General features: G+C 57.7%; 2 protein-coding genes across 3 annotated transcripts in view; both read right to left on the bottom strand.

The window, feature by feature from the left end:
• TBCD (tubulin folding cofactor D) overlaps window positions 1–21,496 on the bottom strand; it is a 124,782-nt gene that overhangs the window by 14,667 nt on the left and 88,619 nt on the right. For both annotated transcript variants that reach the window (XM_039859263.1, XM_039859264.1), the window contains 10 exons: window positions 20,204–20,284; window positions 16,581–16,654; window positions 15,066–15,183; window positions 13,484–13,544; window positions 12,794–12,816; window positions 7,370–7,401; window positions 3,434–3,496; window positions 2,664–2,740; window positions 732–813; window positions 492–610 (listed from right to left, as the gene is read on the bottom strand). In XM_039859263.1, the coding sequence (XP_039715197.1) occupies window positions 492–610; window positions 732–813; window positions 2,664–2,740; window positions 3,434–3,496; window positions 7,370–7,401; window positions 12,794–12,816; window positions 13,484–13,544; window positions 15,066–15,183; window positions 16,581–16,654; window positions 20,204–20,284 (730 nt within the window). The remainder of the gene's footprint in view (window positions 1–491; window positions 611–731; window positions 814–2,663; window positions 2,741–3,433; window positions 3,497–7,369; window positions 7,402–12,793; window positions 12,817–13,483; window positions 13,545–15,065; window positions 15,184–16,580; window positions 16,655–20,203; window positions 20,285–21,496) is intronic.
• Window positions 7,408–12,787, bottom strand: LOC120600042 (uncharacterized). Its single transcript, XM_039859277.1, has 2 exons — window positions 9,112–12,787; window positions 7,408–8,579 (listed from the first exon to the last, which is right to left on the bottom strand). Exons 1-2 carry the CDS (start codon window positions 9,557–9,559, stop codon window positions 7,972–7,974), a joined length of 1,056 nt encoding a protein of 351 aa, XP_039715211.1. The 5' UTR covers window positions 9,560–12,787; the 3' UTR covers window positions 7,408–7,971.

Below are 21,496 nucleotides of genomic sequence, written 5' to 3' on the forward strand. Positions count from 1 at the left end.
TGTCCTAGGCCACCACCCCGTGAAGGGTGAGGTACCCCGTGGAGCAAGAAACTGACGGGTCACCTGTCCTCCCAAGGTGGCCACCCTCAGGCTGTGACAGAAACGCAGTGCAAGACACCCGCCCTGGAGACAAAGGGCAGGGCCCACGGAGGTGGGCTCTGTGACACTCTCTTGGGGGTCAGATGTGCTGCCCAGAGGACCCCTGGGTGGGACATCGGGGCACAGCCCCTGCAGCAGAACCAGCGTCCTCACCAGCAGGACAAGGGGACGGTCTCCAAGTCCAACAAAAAGTCCCTTGCTACGACCGGGATGCCACTCCCCCATGTCTGCACCCACCCTCCCACACAAGGCCCCTAGGACCTCGGCCACATGCCCCGCCGTTCCCTTCCCCTGACCCCCGCGGCCACGAGCAGGTTTCCAGGGACCCCTCCCGACCACGAACGCGGGCTCGCCCGGCTCCCGCCCGCGCCCGAGTTCCCAGGCCGCCTCACCTGCCGCAGCACACCTTTCAGCAGGGGGCCGGGCAGGGCGCCCAGGGCCAGTGAGAAGCCACAGCGTGTCATCTCCTCTGGGCTCTGGAGCTCTGCGAGACACTGCCACACCAGGCCACCTGACAAGAAGCAGGGACAGGGTGACCACTGCCGTCCACGGCTCACCACGCTCTGTGCACTCGGGTGACCGTGCCAGGACCCACACGCACAAGCCCCAGCCCGAGGTCGGGGGCCACTCACCAAGCCCCGCAGGCCCCGCCTGCCCTGGCTCCTGCGTGCAGAACTCGCTGCAGAGGGCGGCCAGCGCCGACACGGCCGCTTCCTGAAACAGAGCAGGTGTGAGTGACCCCGTAGCCGCCGGCTCCTCTGCAGTCAGCCAGCGACTACTTTTAAAGAACCGAGCAATGAAGGACATCGTCCCTTCCGCACGGCGACGTGTCATCGCATCAGACGCAGCTGTAACTTTACCATCCCATGCAAACTGGAGAGAGAACGTGGCTCCTCCTTCCACGAGAGGCCGGTCCCAGGTCCCACAGTGTGAAGTCACTGGCCCAGCAGGCATCTTTTCTCTCCCAGAGACGACGAAGGAAAAGGGGAGTTTGCTACACCCCAAGTCTCTCAGGCAAGGCCCTGGGCGAGTGGGTCCGGCCCCGTTCACAGGAGTCGGGGTGTGGGGTGCCAATAGGGGGGCTCCTCGGACACTGACCCTGCCCGCAGACCGCACGGGGCGGGGGTGGGGAGAATGGAGGACACACGGGTCCTCTCCTTGAACCTGGGCTCAGGGAAGCCTCCGCGGTCACACGGACGGCAAACCCAGGCTTCTGTGTCCTCCCCAACCCCCAGGCCGGGGGCAGGGCCACCAGAGCCACTTTAAAAACAAGCCGCCTAGGAGGGAAGGTGGTGGCTGTGAGCACGGGAGGGACCTCAGGAAGAGCATCACACCAAGGTGTCGCCTGTGCCAGTCGGAGTGGCAGACCACACCATGGTCACCTCTGGTGTGACTCAATCCCGAGCATGTTTCACAAAGAAAGTCTGTGGCACTGTGCGGGTCCCAGGCCTGGCTGTGAGAACCAGGCTCGCAGTTGGGAGTAGCACCTGGACTCAGAATGTTACATTAGTACAGCTTTCTGGCACCCGCGCCGAAAACATGTAAACATGCTTCAGCTTATCGTGCCACACCTGTGCAGCAGAATGCCACTACTGTACGCTGACACGTGGGGAGCCATGCGGTGCCCTAGAGAGAAGGGGAGCATGAGAAGGGAGCAGAAGTGCGCGCAACACCGCGCTCCCCACAGTGAAGCTGGTGCCATTTCATGCTCAGGCTGCCTCTCGTGTGTCCTTCCAGCTGGGAGTCTCACCCCTGAACCTTCCTTTCTCCCTCAGCTCGCTGCTGACATAATGACCCTCAGGCACTGAAACCCAACTGACAGGACGGACTTAGAGTCCAGAGAACGACAGTATTGCTTAAAAAGGAAACTCCAGATGCACCCTGTTAACCCAGAAAAAATGCTGACACGCAGGCCAGAGCCACAAAGGGACCAGCAAGTGCTCCATGTCTGCACCCGCCCATTGACGCTGGGTCACGTCAACACCCGGCGATGAGCTCTGTAAGGGACAGGGCGTGCAGTTCTGCCACCGGTCTCTGCACGGGACAGCCATGGCACTCGCCATGAGGACACACGCGTGCTTGCCTGCTTGAGGAGCACATGACGTGTGGCGGTGACTGAGCTGCAGGTTCCCACTGCACAGGAGCATCTGTGTGGGTCCCAGGTCTGGCAGGTCCCAGGTCTGGCTGTGAGAACCAGGCTCGCAGTTGGGAATAGCACCCGGATTCAGAATGTCACTGCAATTTCCAACCCCCAAATCCCACAGCACGACCGGACACAGCATGCAGCTGACAGTCACCATCGACGTCCCCGGAAAACGCTTAGAAGGTGAACAGAATAAAACCTTATATACCCTGATCGCCGATGGCTGAATTCACTTTCCTGATTACAAATTACGGACAATACAAACACCATCTAGAAGTCCAAATGTGACTACGGCATTCATCAACCTCCACGTCAGTCTACAAAAAGAGACCCGTGATGCACACGGAGCTCTGACACAAACCCTAAAACGTAACGTCGCTCTCCCCCAGTGCAGATATCAGCGAGACCCTGCTTACCACACCTTGATCTGCTGTCGGGAATGACTGGACGTAAGATGGAGGTTTCTTAAAGTGTCATTTATCAACCATTGCCAGCCTTCTGTCAAAGAAACAAAAGAATACTTAGAAGAAATTAAAAACTACAAACTCGTAAACCGAAGCAGACGGTGACCGTGAGACGAAGCTGGAGGGCCCCTGAGGAGGGCACGCCCCAGGCTTAAAGGGACAAAGTCTTCTCTGGCTGCTGAAACGCGGGGACCCCCACGATGAGGGCGTTTTCGGCAGATCTGCAAACTTGGGTGGTCTTCACCTGTACCCCTCCCTCGAAAGGTGCCCCTGGGCTCCCCAAAAAGAACCCAAGCATTCAGCTCCATCGGATCCAAAACCTGGCAGCCATGCTGAACCTGCTCAACTCCTCTCTCTGAGGCGCAGGCCTTCTGGGGCTGCAGGGTCTGGGGGCCCTGCTTTCTGGGGGCTACGTCTGCTCTCCCGGCCTCACAGGGGCCTGGCCACCTGAAGAGCCACTCACACGTCTGCCCGAGCAGCCCCGGCACCCACTGCAACACCTGTGTCACCCGGGCTCCGGTCGCCTGTCTGGCAGAGCCAGGGCTCTGGGCAAGGCCGGGCTCTCAGAGGACAAAGGGAGGTCCCCGCCTGGGGGTGCTCGGCACCCACATCACACAGGGCACCTTGCACCGTGGACTGCCTGCCAGGTGTGTCTTCACCCGCCCTGTGAGCTGGTTCTGGAAGGACATGCCACCTACCCCATGGGTCACTGAAGGAACTTACTTACCGATGACAGCGTCACCGCCAAAGGGGATTCTGCAAAGGGACAGCTTTTCTATTAAAACACACACTAGAAAGAAAAAGAGTGAAACACAGTGTCATTTCCCCCAGCACCCGCCTGAGCGCCGGGCACTTCAGCTGTGCGGCCCGAGGAGCCTGCTCCAGACCGCCAGGACCACAGGTGATGGGACCGCGGCCCTTCGGACAGCCACGCCCAGTCGAGAGCTTGGTGTGGCGGCTGCAGATTTGTGGTGACGGTGGGCAAATCGGCTCACGGACACCTATGCCGACTGGCCGAATGAGGCACCCTCCTGAGTACGGGCCGTGGAGCAGCACACAGGGATGGAGGGAGGGCCCTGTCCCGGGGCACCCACCCGGATCGCCCAGTGTGTTGTCACCAAGCACAAAAGGGAGCACTTATTGTCCTCAATGGGCTGGCTCCTCTGGGAGATTCCCAACCTCTCGGAATCATGGAGCATCGATATAAACATCCCTGGGCGGAGGCACAGCCCAGTATTACCAGCCTGCCACGCGGAGGACAGCCAGAGCGTAGGGTCCGACGCAGCACACTGAGCGTCCACTGGCCGCCTCGTGGGGAAGGCCCCACCTCACAGGGGGCCCTGACTCAGGGTATGGGGAGCTGAGCGGCCGTCGGCATCGTGCCTTTGTGGACACACTCCAGGATCTGCCCTCGGCCTGCCACACAGCCCTCAGATGGGCCCCAGTTCCCGCCAGCACACCGTGTGTCCCCAAAGAGGACCATGCGCCACCCCTCCTGTTCACACACGACACACGGAGAGGATGGCCTCTCCTGTCGCACGAAAATGGCAATCGCTTCAGTGGTTTTCCTCTCGGTGTAAATAATTCACATCTGCTGAAAAAAATTCTAACCCTACAAAACAGGTAAGATGGAAACACTGCCATCTTTGTGGTGGCCACCCTCTGACACCCCACTCCCACAGGACACCCCTTCCCAGTTCTCCACGCCCACCCTTCCACTACTGAGCTCCTGCTGCATCCATGGGCAGAGGGCTGCCCACGGACCCTGGACATCCCCATGCTCAGCTGTGTCACCGTGGACCTGCTACCCAGTCACGCTGCAGTGACAAGACCGCCGAGCCCCAGAGCACGGCACGATCACAGCACCACGCTGAGTGTCCACCATGCCTCAGCTGGGGTGCTCGTCACCGCTGCTCAGGCCTGAGTGTCGGATGGCCGTTATCTGAAATGCCACCATGCTGGAGGAAGTGACAAGGCAGCTCGGAAGGGTCTGCGTGAGCACGGAATGCTCCCAACTTAGAGTGATGCCACCTCTGGTCCTCACAGCCCCCACCTCACACAACCCATGACCAGGGACGTGGCCCCGCCCAGTGCAAGGGGCCCTGCGGGCCGTGGGGGCAGCTGGACGACTGGCAGGCTCGCCCGCCCCTGCAGTCCCCCCCACCGCAGAGCGCCCACCCCCAGAGTCGCCTCACTCGCTTTGCCCCCCTGCCGCCCCTTCTAGCTTTTCGCTGTGAACGAGGGGGCCACCACCCCCGTCCGTACACAAGCCGCTAGTCAGACCCGACACACCGCCGGTGCAGGGCGGACCGCACACCCTCCCAACCGTGACGGCACACCGAAGGCCAGCTCCAGTCACACTCCAGACAGCCTATCGCACCGGGGACTAAGCTCTGACTGCAGCCACGTGGCCACGGGAAACAGCACTGTACCCATGGAGCTGGTCAGCACTCCACTGACCACCTGACTACGCGGCGAGGCCAAGCACCTGCCATCAATTCAGGCCACCGCGTCGCACTCCTGAAATGCCAGGTGTCTGCTGCACCCGACTCGCAGCTGGGCCGCTTACCTTTCACCGGCAATCTGCAGCCCATACGTGACTTCATCTTTCGATGGCAATACAAGTACTTCCTCTAAATGCACGTTTGGTCTGCTAAATGCGCACGGTACGTCCTTCCCCACAAAAGGTGTCAACGCTTACTTAAATAAACGTTAACTACTTTACTGCTCATTCCCAGCCGTGGAACTGTTAACTCTGCGAAGCACTTATGAGCCAAAAGCCAAAAACAAAGCAAATTTTTAAAAAATGAAAACAACAGTCCTTACCAGTCAGAACTAATGACGTGTCGTTACGTGTCTGCACTGCTTTGCAAGGCTGGGGACACTGGAAGGGACATGCCGAGGGAAAAGGCACATCGAGAGCAGCAGACCCCAGCACCTCCTGAGGCGGAGGCAGGTGTGTGGGCTCCTTACACTATTTCTCTCTGCTTTTGTGGAGAAGCAAAATCTCCCAAGTTAATACATTTTTTAGGGACCAAAGTTATCCTATAAGGCCACTTTAAATTTCTTTGAAGTTTTCTTAATTGTGTTTTTGTACCTAAGGTTTTATTTAACAAGAGACATGGACTGGGATACGTGTGAAGCAGGACACGATTTGTCTTCCTCCACACAGCCACCTGTGACAGCTCCGTTCGTCCTGTGAGCCCTCGTGCTCACCAGGCAGGAAAGGCCGTCTTCGCGAGCATCAGTCCCGTGTGCGTCACTGTGTCGGGAGCTGTTTCCGGGTGCCCTCGCTGTTCTGCCACGGCCTGCCTGGCTCCCAACCACGCTGTTCCGAAGCTTCAGAGCACGCTTTAGAGACTGGAAAATCCCAGTCTCTCTGTGTTTTAAGATAATTTTCTCGTTTGCCTTGCATGTGAACTTCAAGTGCATTTTATTGTTTAAAAAAAAAAAAAAAAAAAAGACACAAAAAATGTCCAACATCACTAGGCATTAGGGAAATGCCAACTAAACCACAATGAGCTGTCACTGCATGCCCACCGGACGGCTGAAACTAGAAACAGTGATAACACCACGTCCTGGGAAGGGTGTGGAGAAGCTGGACCTCTCATATGCCGGGTCGACACTGATTCCGTAATGTGGAGCGTCTGTAGATTTTTGGGGTTACTTTTGGAAAAACTCCCGACCATCGTTTCTGACGTGTTGGTCTCCTGCTCTCCGCCCTCTGCTTCTGAGACTCGTCGTCCTTAACGGTGACCATCTCACTGCGTTCTCTTACCTGTTCTCTACAAAAACGACAACTGACTGAACCAGCTCACCCCAGAACCCCAAGCGAGATCACACAAAGAAAATGCACCCTACATGTAAAACCGCGAAAACCAAAGAACACGACAAAACCTCAAAAGCAGCCAGAGAAAATTAACAGACTCCTCCAAAAGAGGAGAGGGTAACAGGTGACTTCTCAGCGGAAAAGGAGAAACCTGAGAACAGAATGTTCCCTGTGAAGTGCGAGCAGACAAGTTAACACACACCCAACTAGAACCCTAAAATCAGCAAGAACATCCTTTACAAAGGAAAAGTGAAAAAAGACGTTTTCAGAGAAACACCCGAGTTCATCGGGCACCGTGGAGACACCGCAGCGGGTCCGGACGCAGAACCGCGGGCTGCGGGGCCACCGCCCCTGGCGGGCTGGGAGGCAGGAAGGACAAGGGGGCCGAACAAGGACGTGTGTGCCGCACGGCGGGGCGACTCTGCCTGGGGGGCCGGTGACCACATCCTGTGTGACTCAGAACAGGTGCTGAGAGCATGGGGACCATAGGAGGGGGTGCGCTGGCCCCTCTCCCACCATCTCCTACCGGGAGGCCGCGGCGAGGACCATCGCACCCAGCTGCCAACCCTGTGGTCCCTGAGATGCAGCAAAACCCGCAGGAACGAAAAACCAGCCTCAAGTGAACACGCGGGAGCAGCGGGTGGGCTGCGGGCCCAGGGCTTCCATGTGCGGGTGACTGTGACAGACGAGCCGCCGGTCCCGTCACTTCAAGAAACGATGCTTGGCGAGCACAAGAGCATTGAAAAAAGAGTAACACCTCAGGACCCTTTTCCTCCCTCCACGGTGGGAATAACTGCAGCCCGCAGCCTCCGTCCGTCCGCCGCTCAGACCTACCTGCTTGTCTCATGAGTTCTCCGCCTAGACCCCTGAAAATCAATAAAAAGAGTCAGGGTTAAAATCTCTCATCACGTACAACAACCTAAAACAGCCTCACCACGTAACAGATGTGACCTCAGGCTTCGAAAGTTACTAAGGTGTCAGCGGTGTTTATCACTGTGAACAGGAGCTGCTCTCACGAGCGGGAAGGGTGTGCTGTGACTCTCAGACACCTCAAGACCCAACAGGTTGCTCTGCTTTGCAGTCCCCACTGGACACTACAAACCTTCCTGGTATTAACTACACCACACGGCCACACAGAACAGATTCCAAACACAGTTCGACTCCGCGAAAACTGAAGGAACTTGGGGTCGTTTTCTAGCGGAGGAAGAGAACCCCCCAATGCTCCCGACCCGGGAGACGGAACCCAGCCTGCTCTGGGTACCTAACGCCTGAGGCTGAGAGCAGGGAGCTGGTGAACGCAAGGGGCAGAACACACAACGGAACGCAGAAAACTTCCGTCAGAGACTGGCTTCCGGCCTGGACAGAGGAAGCGGCGGCAGACTTGCCCTCCCGTCTAAGCGGTTAGGGAACTGGATGGAATACAGAGGCCAGGGGGCTCAGGGCACAGCGGGCTGTGGCCGTCCAGAGCCTAATTCCTCAGGAGGGGGAGGCGGTGGGCCAAGGCTGCTGGGTTGTGGGGCGCTGGAGGGAGCAGGCAGCTGGAGCTCTGCAGGGGCCCACGTGGGCAGACCGTGAGCTGTGCCGGCAGGACTACCCAGGCACCTACACATTACCTGAGTGGGGGGAAGAGGCACTTGCAGGAGAGGCAGGACACTTCCCGGAGCCCCCGCGGGCTGGCGGAGCTCCCACCAGCCAGAGCGGTAGGGCCCGGTGACACCTGAGGTAGCGGCAGACGCCTCCGCCAGGACGGCCTGGCAGCCAACGAGCGTGTTCGGCTCTGGCCACAGGCCTTCCGAGCAGGCCCCGGAGGGTCCTGCTGGCCCACCCACCTGACACCCGCCAGAGAGCCACAGCCAGCACGAGCACTGCTGCAGGGGTGCCACCCAGCACCGGTGCCTCACGGCACCCAGCACCCAACGGGAAGCAACAAGGAGAACGACCCACTGCAAGGGAACCATCAGTGCAGCCAGACGCAGGGACACCCGAGGACAACCGCTTCCGAGTCTCCACAGGAGCGGGGGGCGCAAACACGGGGAGCAGACACCGGACGCACAAAAAGACACAAACGCAACTTCAAACAATAACGTCTGGAAAGAACCGCAGTGAACGTAACAGCAATGAGGGAAAAAACAAAATGAGAAAAAGGTTTCAAAATATCTTGCTACAAAGACACTCAGAGACTAAGGGAGCCACGTAGAGAAGAGAGGGGTCGGGTCCAACTGGCTCCTGTGGGCCAAGCACGGCACCACTTGGGCAAGACAGAGCAGCATCGGCGTTAACCGGGGCCAGCACGCCGGGGGAAGGACCCAGGGGTCCAGCGACAGGCCGGAAGGGGGCAGGCTGCAGCGGGACGGCTGGTGCCCTCTCCACACAGACCCAGGACACAGACGCAGGAAGAGCCAGGGGTCAGACGAGCCCCAGAACGACAGGGGCTCAGGCAAAGAGGCAAGGCCTCGGAGCACATTCACACACCTTGAGGCCACTGCCCCGAGTCACTCACTAGCTGTGAGGGGACGTGCCTCTCAGGGGCACATCTGACCTGGAAGTCACCTGTGAATCTAGGAAGCAAACTCGCCGTCTCATGCCGCTTTTGTGGGCAGCACACCGTGGCCACTCCAGCCACAGCAGCCGCGCCCTGGGTAAGGCAGATGCGACCACAAGGGACGACTCCGCAAACCCAGAAAGCAGACCGTTATTCAAGACAACTGCCCTGAACGCGGAAAAGGAGCGTGCCACGGGAAGGGGCAGGTCACGAAAAGCAAAGGGGAGGGGCTGACCCACAGCGCACACGGTACACGGGCCTGAGCGGATCCGAGCTCGGGGGTAAAGGCCACGAAGGGCATCTGGGGACAGCGCGAGGGACCGGAGTCCACACTGGGTGTGAAGAACGGGAGCAGCTCGCGGTCGCGCAATCTCCGGTGTTAGACGTGGAACGTCACGCCCGCCACACGCACACACACACGCGCTGGCTGAGAACATGCCAACGGGCGGAACGCTGGCAACTAACAGGAGTCCCGGTGACATGGCAGTTTTGTCCAGGCCCACAACTCGAGACAGACGCTGGGGTCAGAGGGAAGTGGTGCTCGCCACGCCCTCTCCCAGAAAGGCGAATCCGAACGCAAGGTGCCAGAGGCCAAGCTCCCCAGACCAGCGAAGCAAAGGCCAGCCCAGGCGGCCTTCACGGGACAACAGAACCAGGGGCCTCTGACAGGCCTTGGCCGACTTCTGCAGCCACAGAGGGACAGAGCACAGCCCCGGGGACCAGGCACGGCCAAGCGTCCTCGTGTGCTCCCAGGGCGTCTCGCACTTCCTCTCCAAGACCCAGACCCGTCTCCACTCGACCACAGCCAGCTCCTCACGCTCCTCAGAAGAATTAGACTCTTGCGCTTCCGTTCTGCAAACTGCAGGAGGGCCGGACACTGCAGCGTGGCCACCACAGGCCGTAAGGCCACCGTGCTCTCAGGTGTCGCAGGGTGCTCAACCGAGAGCTTCGGACGGCACTCGCCCCTCAGGCTGCTGGGCTGCAGGCCTCGGCGTTCCCAGCACTCACAAGAGGCACATGTGTCCACGTGCAACATCTGTCCACGGACACCTCTGCAGCCCAGCTGGGCCCCCAGCAGGAACCTTCCTTCCCTCAAACTACTTTGCACAGCAAGTGTCCCCAGCAAGCCCGCGGGGCAGCCAGCACGGACAGCCCGGTGTCACGGGGCAGCCCCGTTACTACGTCACCACCTACAGTACCCTGGTCTGCTTCCTTCCGCCCATGCGGGGGGTCCATGGGTCAGCACCAGGCAGAACATAAGGGGTCTCCGAGAAGGGGGGTCACTTCCACAGCCAGGGGCAGCGCCCGGAGCAGACCAGGCTGAGGGCAGAAGGTCTGGCCCTTTGTCTGCGGGGTGAAGGGCGGCTCTGAGCCCCTGGAGCACTTTGCCTGACCCGTGCTCTTCACCAGGCCTGGCGCCCTGAGGGGCAGCCCATGCGGCACTGCTACTTATGGTGGAGCCCTGGGCCACGTGGAGCTGACTCGAACCATAAACCCCCAGATACCTAGGCCTGAGAGGGCCTCCCTGGGTGGCCATGGCCATGTGTGTGTCCCAAGTGGACACTGGGAGGATTCAGTGCTGCCCATGAATCCATGGGAGGGGACGACAGGGAGCTTGTGCCTAATGTCCCCTGGACTCAGCCCTGGGGCCTTTTCTGTTGAGTGTATTGAGTCCTTTTGCTGCCATGAGCCTTAATCGTGACGATAACGGCAGAGTCCCGAGTCCCTGCAGCACGTCATTGAGCCGGAGGACAGCCATGGGAACGCCCGAACTCACACTGCGAAAAAAGTACTCAACAAAAATAATGGAGTTGAAGGGAATACGATGGCTCCGAATGGCGGGACACGGGCATGACACTCCCTCACCTTCTGGTGACCTTGGCAGGAACCTCCAGCCTGGCCTTGCAAGGGAGCGTGACCTCGCCCTGTGGTCCCCAGCTGCAGCCTCCAGTGGAGATGTGCATGCAAGTCACGCTGGGAAGGAATGCTGCAGAGGCACCCGGACAAGTCCCACCCTCCGGGCGGCCGCAGCACAGGAGGCGGCTTATCTTCCCTACGCCGACCTCACGAGGAAGGGTGTCATCTCATTCACTCCTGAAACCCAGAAGCGGAGACCTGGTGCACATTCAGAATCTGTGAGATGCCAGCGACAGCATCAGATACCTCCGGCCTCCAACAAGCTCCACACGACGCTCCGCAGGGCTGTCTGCACGCAGCTCGTTGGTCCCCAGAATTCAGGCCATGTCGCCGGAAGGAAGCGTACGTGTCTTTTACAGCAGCAGTCCCCAATCTTTCTGGCACCAGGGACCGGTGCTCCTATGAGAATCTAACGCCTGACGGTCTGAAGTGGAGCTGAGGCAGTGATGCCGGCGCTGGGGGGCGGCTGCAGACACGGATGAAGCTTCGCTGCTCGCCCGCCACTCGCCTCTTGCCATGCAGCCCGGTTCCTGACAGGACCCGGACCGGTACTGGTCTGCGGCCCGGGTTGGAGACCCCTGCTTTACCGGAGGGTGAGAGACTCCCTTTTTGATGTTAGGACAGATGAAAAACTGGTGTCTGAGAAGCGGCCAAGAGCAGCTGCCACAGAGCCCACGCACAGGGCTGCGGGCTTTCCTCGCAGGCCACTGGGGGAGCCCGGACCCAGCAGAGTCACCCTTGACCAAGGCTTCACCAGGCGCTACTGGTGCCGAGTCCATCGGCACACACTTTGGAGGAAAACCACCGTGCGTCTCTCAGGAGATAACACGTGGGCCCCAGCCAAACTGAAGGAGTCACAGGGACGGCATGAGGAAAGGCCCCATGGCCTTGGGCACATCTGGGCACCCACTACGGAGACCAGAAACCACAGAGGGTCCCAGACCCAACCGCATCGCAGAGACACGTGCAGACGGTGGTCTGGTGGGGGCAGGTCTGGCCGTCACTGGGAACAAAGGCTGCATCTAACTCTCACAGTGGACAGGCCCATCCAGAGACGGGGTCCAAGTCAGCAGGGGGCAACACCAGCCACTGCAAGGGGCCACAGAGGAGGCTCCTGGCGTGGATGCAGAGGGCCATGTGCTTCCCCAGACAAGTCTGGGGAGGCCTGCATGGCGGGCCCTGCAAACCCAGAGACCAAAGCAACCACACGAGACAGGCTGAGCAGGAAGTCCCTAATCAAAAGTGGGTTGTAGCCATCGGTGGTCACGTCCTAGGCCTGTGGCTTCCTCAACAAAGGTCAGTCCTCACATCGAGGAAGCCTGTCTGCTGTCATTGTGCGTCTAAGATGACATTGGAATGTCAGAGTGATCTGCCTTTCTGGAGCCTGGAAGGCACAGCCCCTGGCAGCGGGGCGCAGACCACAGACCCCTCGCTGTGACCTCGCTGCCCACGTTCCGTCTCTGTGTGGGGATGAGGGTGGGGGGTTGACACTGCTGCCTTGCGGTGGCTGCAGACACACGGCCATCTGTGCTCAGCAAGCCACCGGCCCTCACACCTCACCCAGGCGGCATCATCACGTGTCAAACGAGCCTCAACATGCTTAAAAAGACCAAGATCAGACCTTTCACATCTGTCACACATGGCAAACAGAACAAGCACAGAGCAGGCACTGTAAGGACGGTTCCCCAGGAGCCCCACACCTCTGCAGCTGATGGTGCGAGCCGATCGCCCGCCTGTGCTGACGGTGTTTTTTTTCAGAAAGACACAAAACGTAGAAACTTTGAGTTCGTAAAGCTTACCTGTACAGCTGACGGTCATAAAGCTAAAAATAAAAAGATGAACGTTACTTAAGTTACTGGCATTGTCGGCAGCACAGCAGGCTTTAACACTAACGGCTGGCATTTCTGGGCGGGGCCGGCCTCGGGCATGGACCGACAGCCGGGATGGAGCCCGCCGCACCCAGGGCAAGCACTTCACTCAGCCCAGGTGGACGGCCTCGCCTGGAAGGGACACCGAGGCACGGAGTGGGGAAGAAGGTTGCCAGCCAGCAACTCTGACATTACAGTTGTCCTGTAACTTCAGGACTCATGGTTCATACCCGACGTCCGTGAACCAGGGGAGACCGGGAACCCCAGAACCCCAGAAGCATGCACGGCTGCCAGAGCGATTTCAGACCCAGGCCCCGGCAGCAGCATCGGGAAACTGAGGCCCCCCCTGTGGGTTCCGTGGGCCAGTGCCCAGCCACCCAACTCCCTGGGGGAACGTGGCAGGCCACATGGGGGCCACATGTGGGCTGCATGTTCCCTCCACCAGGCCCCGAGGACACCGGCATGAGCCACTCTCCCTGTCCACGTCAATGCTGGTCACTGGCCTGTGGCGGGTGCCCGGATCAGTCCACTGTCCCAAGCCGGCCATGAGGCCCCGGCCTTGAGGCGGGGCTGAGGCAGGTGAGCAGAGCTTAGGGTCAGACGATGCTCCAACACACGCACCTGCTGGTGGATCTGCTTCAGGCCCCATACGGCCCTCGTATTCAGGTAACTTCCGCTGGGCCTGCAGAAGTTCAAGCACAGCACGTGAGGTCAAGCGAGCCTTTGTCCCATGCTCACCACACCTGCCCCATCCGTGAGGCGGCCGTGCGGACCACGTCATAGAGCGCTGACAGAGACAGCCCTGCAGTGAGGCCCGGCCGGTAAGACTGGCCTCCCAGCTGCAGCCAGACGTAGATCTCAGGTGGGACCCCATTCCCAGAAGAGCAGGGTAACCCTGGCCCCACCATGAGAGCCGCAGGCTCCTGCAGAGACCATCTGTCTGGGGTTTCGGGAGGTGCGGGCCAAGCACCCACACGAGCAGCCCCAGCAGAAACTTGGGCTCCTTCCTCTGCCCTCCCCTGGGGCCACACGGCTGTGTCGCAGCGGGTCCTGGGGCAGGGCGCTGGCCCCTCTGCCCGGTATCCTGACTCTGCCTCATGAGCGCTGCCAAGCCACCCACGCTCGCTGCCAAGCCACCCACGCTCGCCCTGCCCTCACCCGCCAGATGCCCCCGAGGAGGCGTGGCTGAGCGTGAGCTGTGGGCAGGGACAGCCACCATCCTGGGGCCGGTGAGGTGGGCACCACCTGACAGGACGTGACCTGCATGACACTGTCTCCCAAACTGGACAGAAGGACAAATGCCTCAGTGCTGTGAGCTTCTACCACTGGGAACGGTTAGTCATGGAAAACAAGTGAGAAAATGGCATGGTCACCTCGCAGTATCCCCATGCACGGGACTTCCTAAACGACCCTACCCCACGCGCAGTCCCATCACTTATACAAACTTCACTCACCGACAGTCTCAGTGGGGACTTTCGAATCAATGCTCTGGCACTTTACTGAAAGTGACGAACGGCTGAAGGGTACTGAGCATGTGACCTACTCGATGTCCTCTCTGAAAACACATCTGCTTTTATATCCACCCGCTACCTTGGGAATCAGGAAGGTGAGGTGACCTTGGGACTCAGCCACAGTCACCAGACACCGCGTGTCCACCGCGTCGGAGCGGGGCCTCCAGCAGAAAGGCCCCTTGGCACTGCGGGCTGGACGGCGACTCGCGCCTTGCGCTGAGTGTGCTGCGGGGCCCCGCTCTGCTCTGGAGGCACCGACTGCACTCAGCGGCCACGGGGCGTGTGCGCAGGACTGTCACCTGCCCTGGGAAGCAAAAGCTCGCACAACCCTCTGTACTGCCACGGCTGGACCGGTCTCTGCGGGCTCCCTGTGCTGTGTCTGTACTCAACACTCGTGGCCACTGACAAGCTTCCTCAAACAAGATGTGAGACCCCGAAGATTCTGAGCCACCAGCACAGACGGGCGAACAGGGTCCCAGCGCATAGACAGACGGACACAGGGTGGACGAGGTCCCAGTGCACAGACGGATGGACTCGGGGCGGACGGGGTCCCAGTGCAGACAGATGGGCACGAGTGGACAGGGTCCCAATGCACAGACAGACGGACTCAGGGTGGATGGGGTCCCAGTGCACAGATAGACGGACATAGGGTGGATGGGGTCCCAGCAGCTGATCCGGGAGGCTTCCCCTACCTGTCTTCCCGCTCCTCGAGGGTGTGCAGGCTGAGGGCCACCTCTGCACAGGCGAGCACAGCCCCGTGCCGCGTGTGCAGGTCCGGGCTCTGTGTCATCGACAGCAGGCATGGTAACACTGCAAAGCCGAGAAGAACAGCGACTCAGCACACGCAGGGAGGCCTATCAGCTGGGCTCAGAACCCAAAGGCAGACATGCACCCCCTGAAAGTCAGGTCACTATCGCAACACCGGGCCAGACTCCTGGGCACCTGGGAGTGGGCGGCAGAGGGACTGAGGACATCGCTCGCTCCTCGAACAGCATGTGCTCCCCAGGCCCCCAGACACAAAGCCTGTGCCACAGGGCGAGGACCCAGACTATTCTCCACGTCTTCCCTGCCAGTAAATGGCTGGCAGCGTCTTTGCCGGGGGACAGAGCAGGACAGGGCTGAGCTGAGACTGTCGCACACGGCACACCTCGGCTCCAAGCAGAGAAAGCGCCTAGGGCTTCTGTGCTCCGGGACACATAGCCGAGCATAGCACTCTCACAGCCTGAGGGAGGGTGTGGACGAGGAGCTGCATCCACATGGGCCTGGGGGCATCACCGCGCCCTGGAGCCTTGACACCCCAAAGAGCTGCCCCTCCTGGGTGTGGCCGGGCAGAGCCTGTGAAAGGGGGCAGCGCCCACATCGGGATAGCCTCTCGAGGCGCTCGACAAGGCAGTGGGCGGCAGTCTGGTCTGTTCAAGCATCAGGGACCCCCTCATCCTGGGCACTAATGCTCCTGAACAGGAGGGAAGCACAGTGCCAAGCACCACCCGGCAGGCAGCCAGGCCACCGGCTACAGGGGACTGAGCACCACGCCAGGCTGGACGGCGGGCTGCGACGCCGCCGGGGCCCTCAGGAACCAAGTCCCGAGCGTGTGACGCCCACTCACAGGCAGAGCCAGTCCCTCTGGATGCAAAGGCACGGGTCGATCGCGTCACTGCCACTCACAAACGTCAGCGGGAAAAAGCGTGATTTCGAGGTCTGTGTATTTCTCCCGCCGCTGAAATCAGATGCTTATGTGCTAGCTCCAAGCAGAAAGGGCGGGTGGGCCGAGCGCGGGCCCCTCCCTCACTGGGCCTGTGTGTGATCGCTGCAGACGGGGCACTCCCAAGACCGCAGGCCGCCCAGGAAGCACCTCCCTTTTAAGTTATTATACTATGAATTATTTCACTTATTTTTTAAAAAATCTACTTCTGAAGTATGCATGAAATATAGCACGACCTGTCAATTCCCTGCTGTGACCTGAGCCCCTGGGGACACACACACACAGCGGTCACGGCATCTGACCTCGGAGAGGCCGTGGCAACTGGTCTGGGTTTCGTCCCGATGAGCACAGACTAGTTCTTGCACTTCTCACGGGAGAGAAACACAATATCTTCAGCTCCCCGAGGCCCTGAAACCAGCAGGGTGGCCCGTCCTTGCGCACGCGTGTGCGTGTTTGTGGAGCGTGTGTGTGAGAAGTGCCCACAGGACAGCCAAGGCACACCTACCATGAGTGGCACTGTACTCGGGCGCGAGCTGGGCCAGGTTGTACAGCGCCTTTGCTGACAGCTCTCTGATGACCCTAGGGGATGGGGACAGAAATTTTGTTAGTTCCTTTATTTTGATGATTCTAGCTTTTTTCAACTCATAAAAAGGAGCTGATAACTCACATACATGAGTTATCAACTGGCCGCTGAGTCAAAGCCACTAATCAAACACACACACAAACAAGTCAGAACCTCTGATTATAAAAAATGGGGAAGAGAATTTACCAAGTGAAACGCCTAAATGCAGGTCCCTCTCGGGGCACAGCTGCCACCTCCGAGGTGCTGGAGGGCAAAATGTGTCCCTACTGCCCACACCCCAAGGGATTCAGAAGATGCTGGGAGGACCATGGGAAGGCCTGAAGCTACAAATGTTTAGAAGGAAACAGGGAAGAAGCTTCACGACATTAGACTTGGCAATGATTTCTTGGATGTGACACCAAAAGCACGGGCAACAAAGTGAAAACAGACCAGGTGACAACAGATACCAGGTCAGTTGGACTGCATTAGAATTTAAAACTTCTGCGTGTCAAAGGACGTGATCCAGAGAGAAAAGGCAACCTGTGGGGTGGGAGGGCGTTCGCACACCACACATCTGGGAAGGGTTCGTGACTAGAACACACAAAGGACCCTACAACGCAACAACGAGAAAGAACTGCATTTAAAAGGGGGCAAAGACACAAAGAGACGTTTCTCCGGAGATGAAATACCGACAGCCAACAAGCACATGAAAAGATGTTCAACCACAATGATCACAGGGGAAATGCAAACCAAAACCACAATAAACTATCTCTTCACAACCACTTTAAAAAAAAAAATCACAAGCAAACAAGTATTGGTGAAAATTTGCAAAAACAGAAATCCTTGTGCATTGCTGGTAAAAATGCAATATGGTGCAGCCATTAGGAAAAACAGTATGATTTTTGAGGTTCCTAAAAAAATTAAAAATAGAATTACCAGAGTATACACCCAAAAGAACTGAAAGCAGGGTCTCGAAAGATATTTGCATGACCAAGTACACGGCAGCATGACTGACAGCCAAAAAATGGAAGCACCCCGAGGGTTTAACGACGCACGAATGAAGACACTGGGGTGTCCGCACGATGGAATATTATCCAGCCTTGAAAAGGAAGGACGTTCCAGCACACGGCCTTGAGGACGCTGTGCTCAGTGAAATCAGCCAGTCACAAAAGGACAGAAACCGTGTGACGCCACTTATGTGAGGGCACTGTTTAATGGGGACAGAGGGTCTGTTTTACAAAGCGAAAGCATTCTGCAGACGGGTTGCACAGTGAGGTGAAGTGCTCAACTGCATGCTGAGGACAGTTAAAGAAACATGTGTGTTTTCCACAGGCCAAGCTTTTAGTTAAGCTCACCTTGACACACAAATTACTTTGGGTGAGTATGTCTTAGTAGCAGAAAACCTTTAAGAAGCCCGAGATGACGGACCAACTCCTCTTAAAAACGTGTGCTGCTGAAGGGGTGACTGACACCCACACTGACAGGCTAGGCTCACTTCCGAACAGGGCGAAGAATGCCATAAGCACCAAATCACTGCGGTACCCCTGAAACTAACCGGCTGTTGGAGAGCAATTACACTTTAATAAAAAATAAATAGAACATGGCTGAAAATATGGTTTAAAAAAATTCTGTAAGGCTCCCTTTTTCCACGAGCCTTGCATTTACCAGAAAACTAGAGACTCTATTTACGAACTTTTAGCTGACATCTCACTAATATAATCCATGCCAAACACAGAGAAAAGCAGAAACACTCCCATGAAAAATCACAAGAAAAGGTTGTAACCACACTTTGTAAACCCTGATGCTCTAGAAAATGCTGGCTGCTGTTTTCACGAGGCGCTGCAGGCCTGGCTGCAGCAGGAGGGAAGGCACGTCCCCGCCCTCATGTGTCACGTGTTCTGAGAACTTCTAGATTTTCAGAGTTCATACTGAAAAGGTTTCCACAAAGAATTTTTAAATAAAGTGCATACAAAAAAAGCTAAGAGGAAAAATAGAAAACAAACAGCCAAATGACAGGCGTGAACTGAGGCGTGTTGATGATTACAGCGAACGTGAGTGCACCACGGCCTCACACCAAAGGCAGCGTCGGTCACGCCGACACAAAAGCAGACCTGACGGCTGTCCCCGAGGGACGCACAGGCTGAGAGAAGGGAACAGATGGTCGTGAGGGAGCTGGTATCGCCGCGACAGGAGCGGGCCTGCGGCCCACCCGGCCTCAGACCTCCCTTTGTCCAGCCCCAAGCTAAGAATGATTTTCACATTTTTAAAGGATCGTATAAGGAAAACGACAATGAAATGTATGGGACGGTGACCGAAAATATATACCACCTGTATCTTTACAGAAAAGGCTTGGTGACCCTGAACAATATCAAATCACAATGGAAGACAGGATATTTAGCGTGAAACAAAGAGACACTTCATAAAGGGTCGACACATTAGGAAGATGTAAAAACTGTAAACGTGCATGCACCTAACGAGGAAGCCCCACCCAGAACAGACGAAGGAAAACGGACAGACCCGAAAGAAGAAACGAACATTCTGACAACAGCTTAAGATTTCAATAGCTCAACTTCAGTCTAAAACCACGGGTGATACGTTTGCAATCTTGGTTTAAACACCCTGTTGACTGATAAGCTGGCAGGGCAGACGTACTAACTAATCTCTCCCAGGTTCTGTGTATTGAGTTTTGCTCTGAATCACGAGTCTGGGTGTCACATCTGCAATCATGCCTCAGGTGTCAGAAACACGCACAGCTCCACTCAGGTGGCCGCAGAGAGGGCGAGCCCTGACTGCACGCGCGGGAGGCCCGGCCACTCGGAGCGGCTAGTGGGCGCGTGCGGGCCAGGCCACGTCCAGGCAGAAACTGATCAGAACTATCTGCCAGTAACACCCACCCTAAAACTGGGATTCCGGACATGCCACCTGACGCAGCTGCTCACACCCACAGGCCCTCCCACATCCATGCAGCAGCAGCCACACCAAGCTCCCCAAAGGGAATAACTCATCGCCTCAGGGGAAGTGCCAAGGGCGGCAGCCCCCGACTGCTCACTTCTGGGTTCCAGCACAGCTGCCCCCGGAAGAAACGCACGTAACTGCCTATGAGATGATGAGACACCTAGGACCCCTCCATGAGAAGGGGTGAGCTACGGGACCCGCTGGGCTTCCAGAACACAGCCGACCAGGGCGGCCACACAGAGCAGAGCCGGGGCGGGGGCCGCGGGGGAGACGAAGCCCATTCCTGCGGCCTCAGGTAGTGACCTGCCCTCCACGACACGCCGACAGGCGCACGTCTACATGGGAGCGTGCGTGCGCCTGACAGACTAGACTCTGGGTTTTAGGAGTGAGACTGGAGGTCGACCGTCAGCCAACGCATCAGGCACGAAGGCTGCAGCCACGTCACTTCTCAGGAGTCATTTTAAAACATCGTATCCACAACGAGAAGGTACATTTGAGGCTTATGGACTCAATTTAATCTCTCCTTTGGAAAAAAATAAGAATTCTTTCTTGACAAGAAAGGTAATACAATGCCACAGTTAATCACACAGACACAGAAACACAAAACCTACCTGTCCCAATGGTTGACCTTCATGGTGACCAGGTGATCGATCATTGGTCGTGTGTACTCGGGAAAGCCGGCAATAAATGTGCTGAAAAAGAGAATGTTTGGCGACGGTGAGGACGTGGAAGGACAGGGCTCACGCGCTGCCCGTGGGGACGTAAAATGCTGCTGCCGCTTTCAACGTTTCCCATGAAGTTAAAAACAGAGAAATCGTGTAAGTGTTCACCCAAACGAAGACATACGTCCACACACAGACTCCTGGATGAACGTTCAGACCCAAAAGTTCAGAGCAACCTAAACGGGTATCACAGGCGAACTACGAAGAAAAGTGGACGACAGCGCAGAGTCGAAGACAACTTAGCAACCAGAGGAATGAGCCACTGACGCACACGACGTGCGCAACCCTCACAACCATCCCGCTGAGTGGAAGAGGCAACACGGGAGCGTGCCCTTCCATGTCAGTGGACGCTGTGGAAGCCGCAGCGGCCCACGGTGACGGCGCAGCGGGGTCGGGGGCCAGGAGCGTGCTGGACACACTCACTGAACGGCACACTTCACACGGGGATGGGTAGAGTGCAAATCATACCTTAAAAACGAGTCGCGTCTCTCAAAAACCCACGAGAAATTCTAAAAACAATCTCCAAGCTGGACAGCCTTGCTAATTATGACTTAAATCCCCAAAGCCATAAAAGAAAACATCAGTACATCCAAACACGACCAACAAAGAACGACATCTGCCAGGAAAAACGCATCATTCAGGACAGACGGACGAAGTCCACATACCTAAACGTGAGCCATGAACCAAACCTCCAGGGACCCCCAGGATGGACGCAGGTGGCTGGGAGGAGGGGTGACATGGACTGAGTCTTCCCTGCACACGCTATGCACTTTCTGAGTTATACTACACGCGTGTCGCCTACTCCAAAAGGTGATCTTTTACACGTCACCCTCAACCACACCCCGTCGCTCACACTCTGAACCTGCTGCCCATCCACGCAAGCCACCGTGCACTCAGCCCTCCTCACGTGAGCTACACGGCGGCTGACACAAGGCAGGTGGCATGGAAAGCCACGGAACAGAAAATACAACTGCACACAGGTCCCCCGGGCACACCTGTGCACACACCCAGGCCAAATACGGTGCCAGGTGCATATGCCTGTGCTACAGGTGTGAGAGCTGGGAAGCTGGGTCGGGGCAGGCCTCCGCTCTGGATGCGGAGGGAAGGAAAGCAGAGGCCCTTCGGAGGTGGGTGGGAGTGGAGCCCTCCAATGGGGGTGAAGCAGCTTGAAGAGAGTCAGAG

Source organism: Pteropus medius, unplaced genomic scaffold (assembly GCF_902729225.1).
Source record: "Pteropus medius unplaced genomic scaffold, Ma_sr-lr_union100, whole genome shotgun sequence".
NCBI classification, from domain to species: domain Eukaryota; kingdom Metazoa; phylum Chordata; class Mammalia; order Chiroptera; family Pteropodidae; genus Pteropus; species Pteropus medius.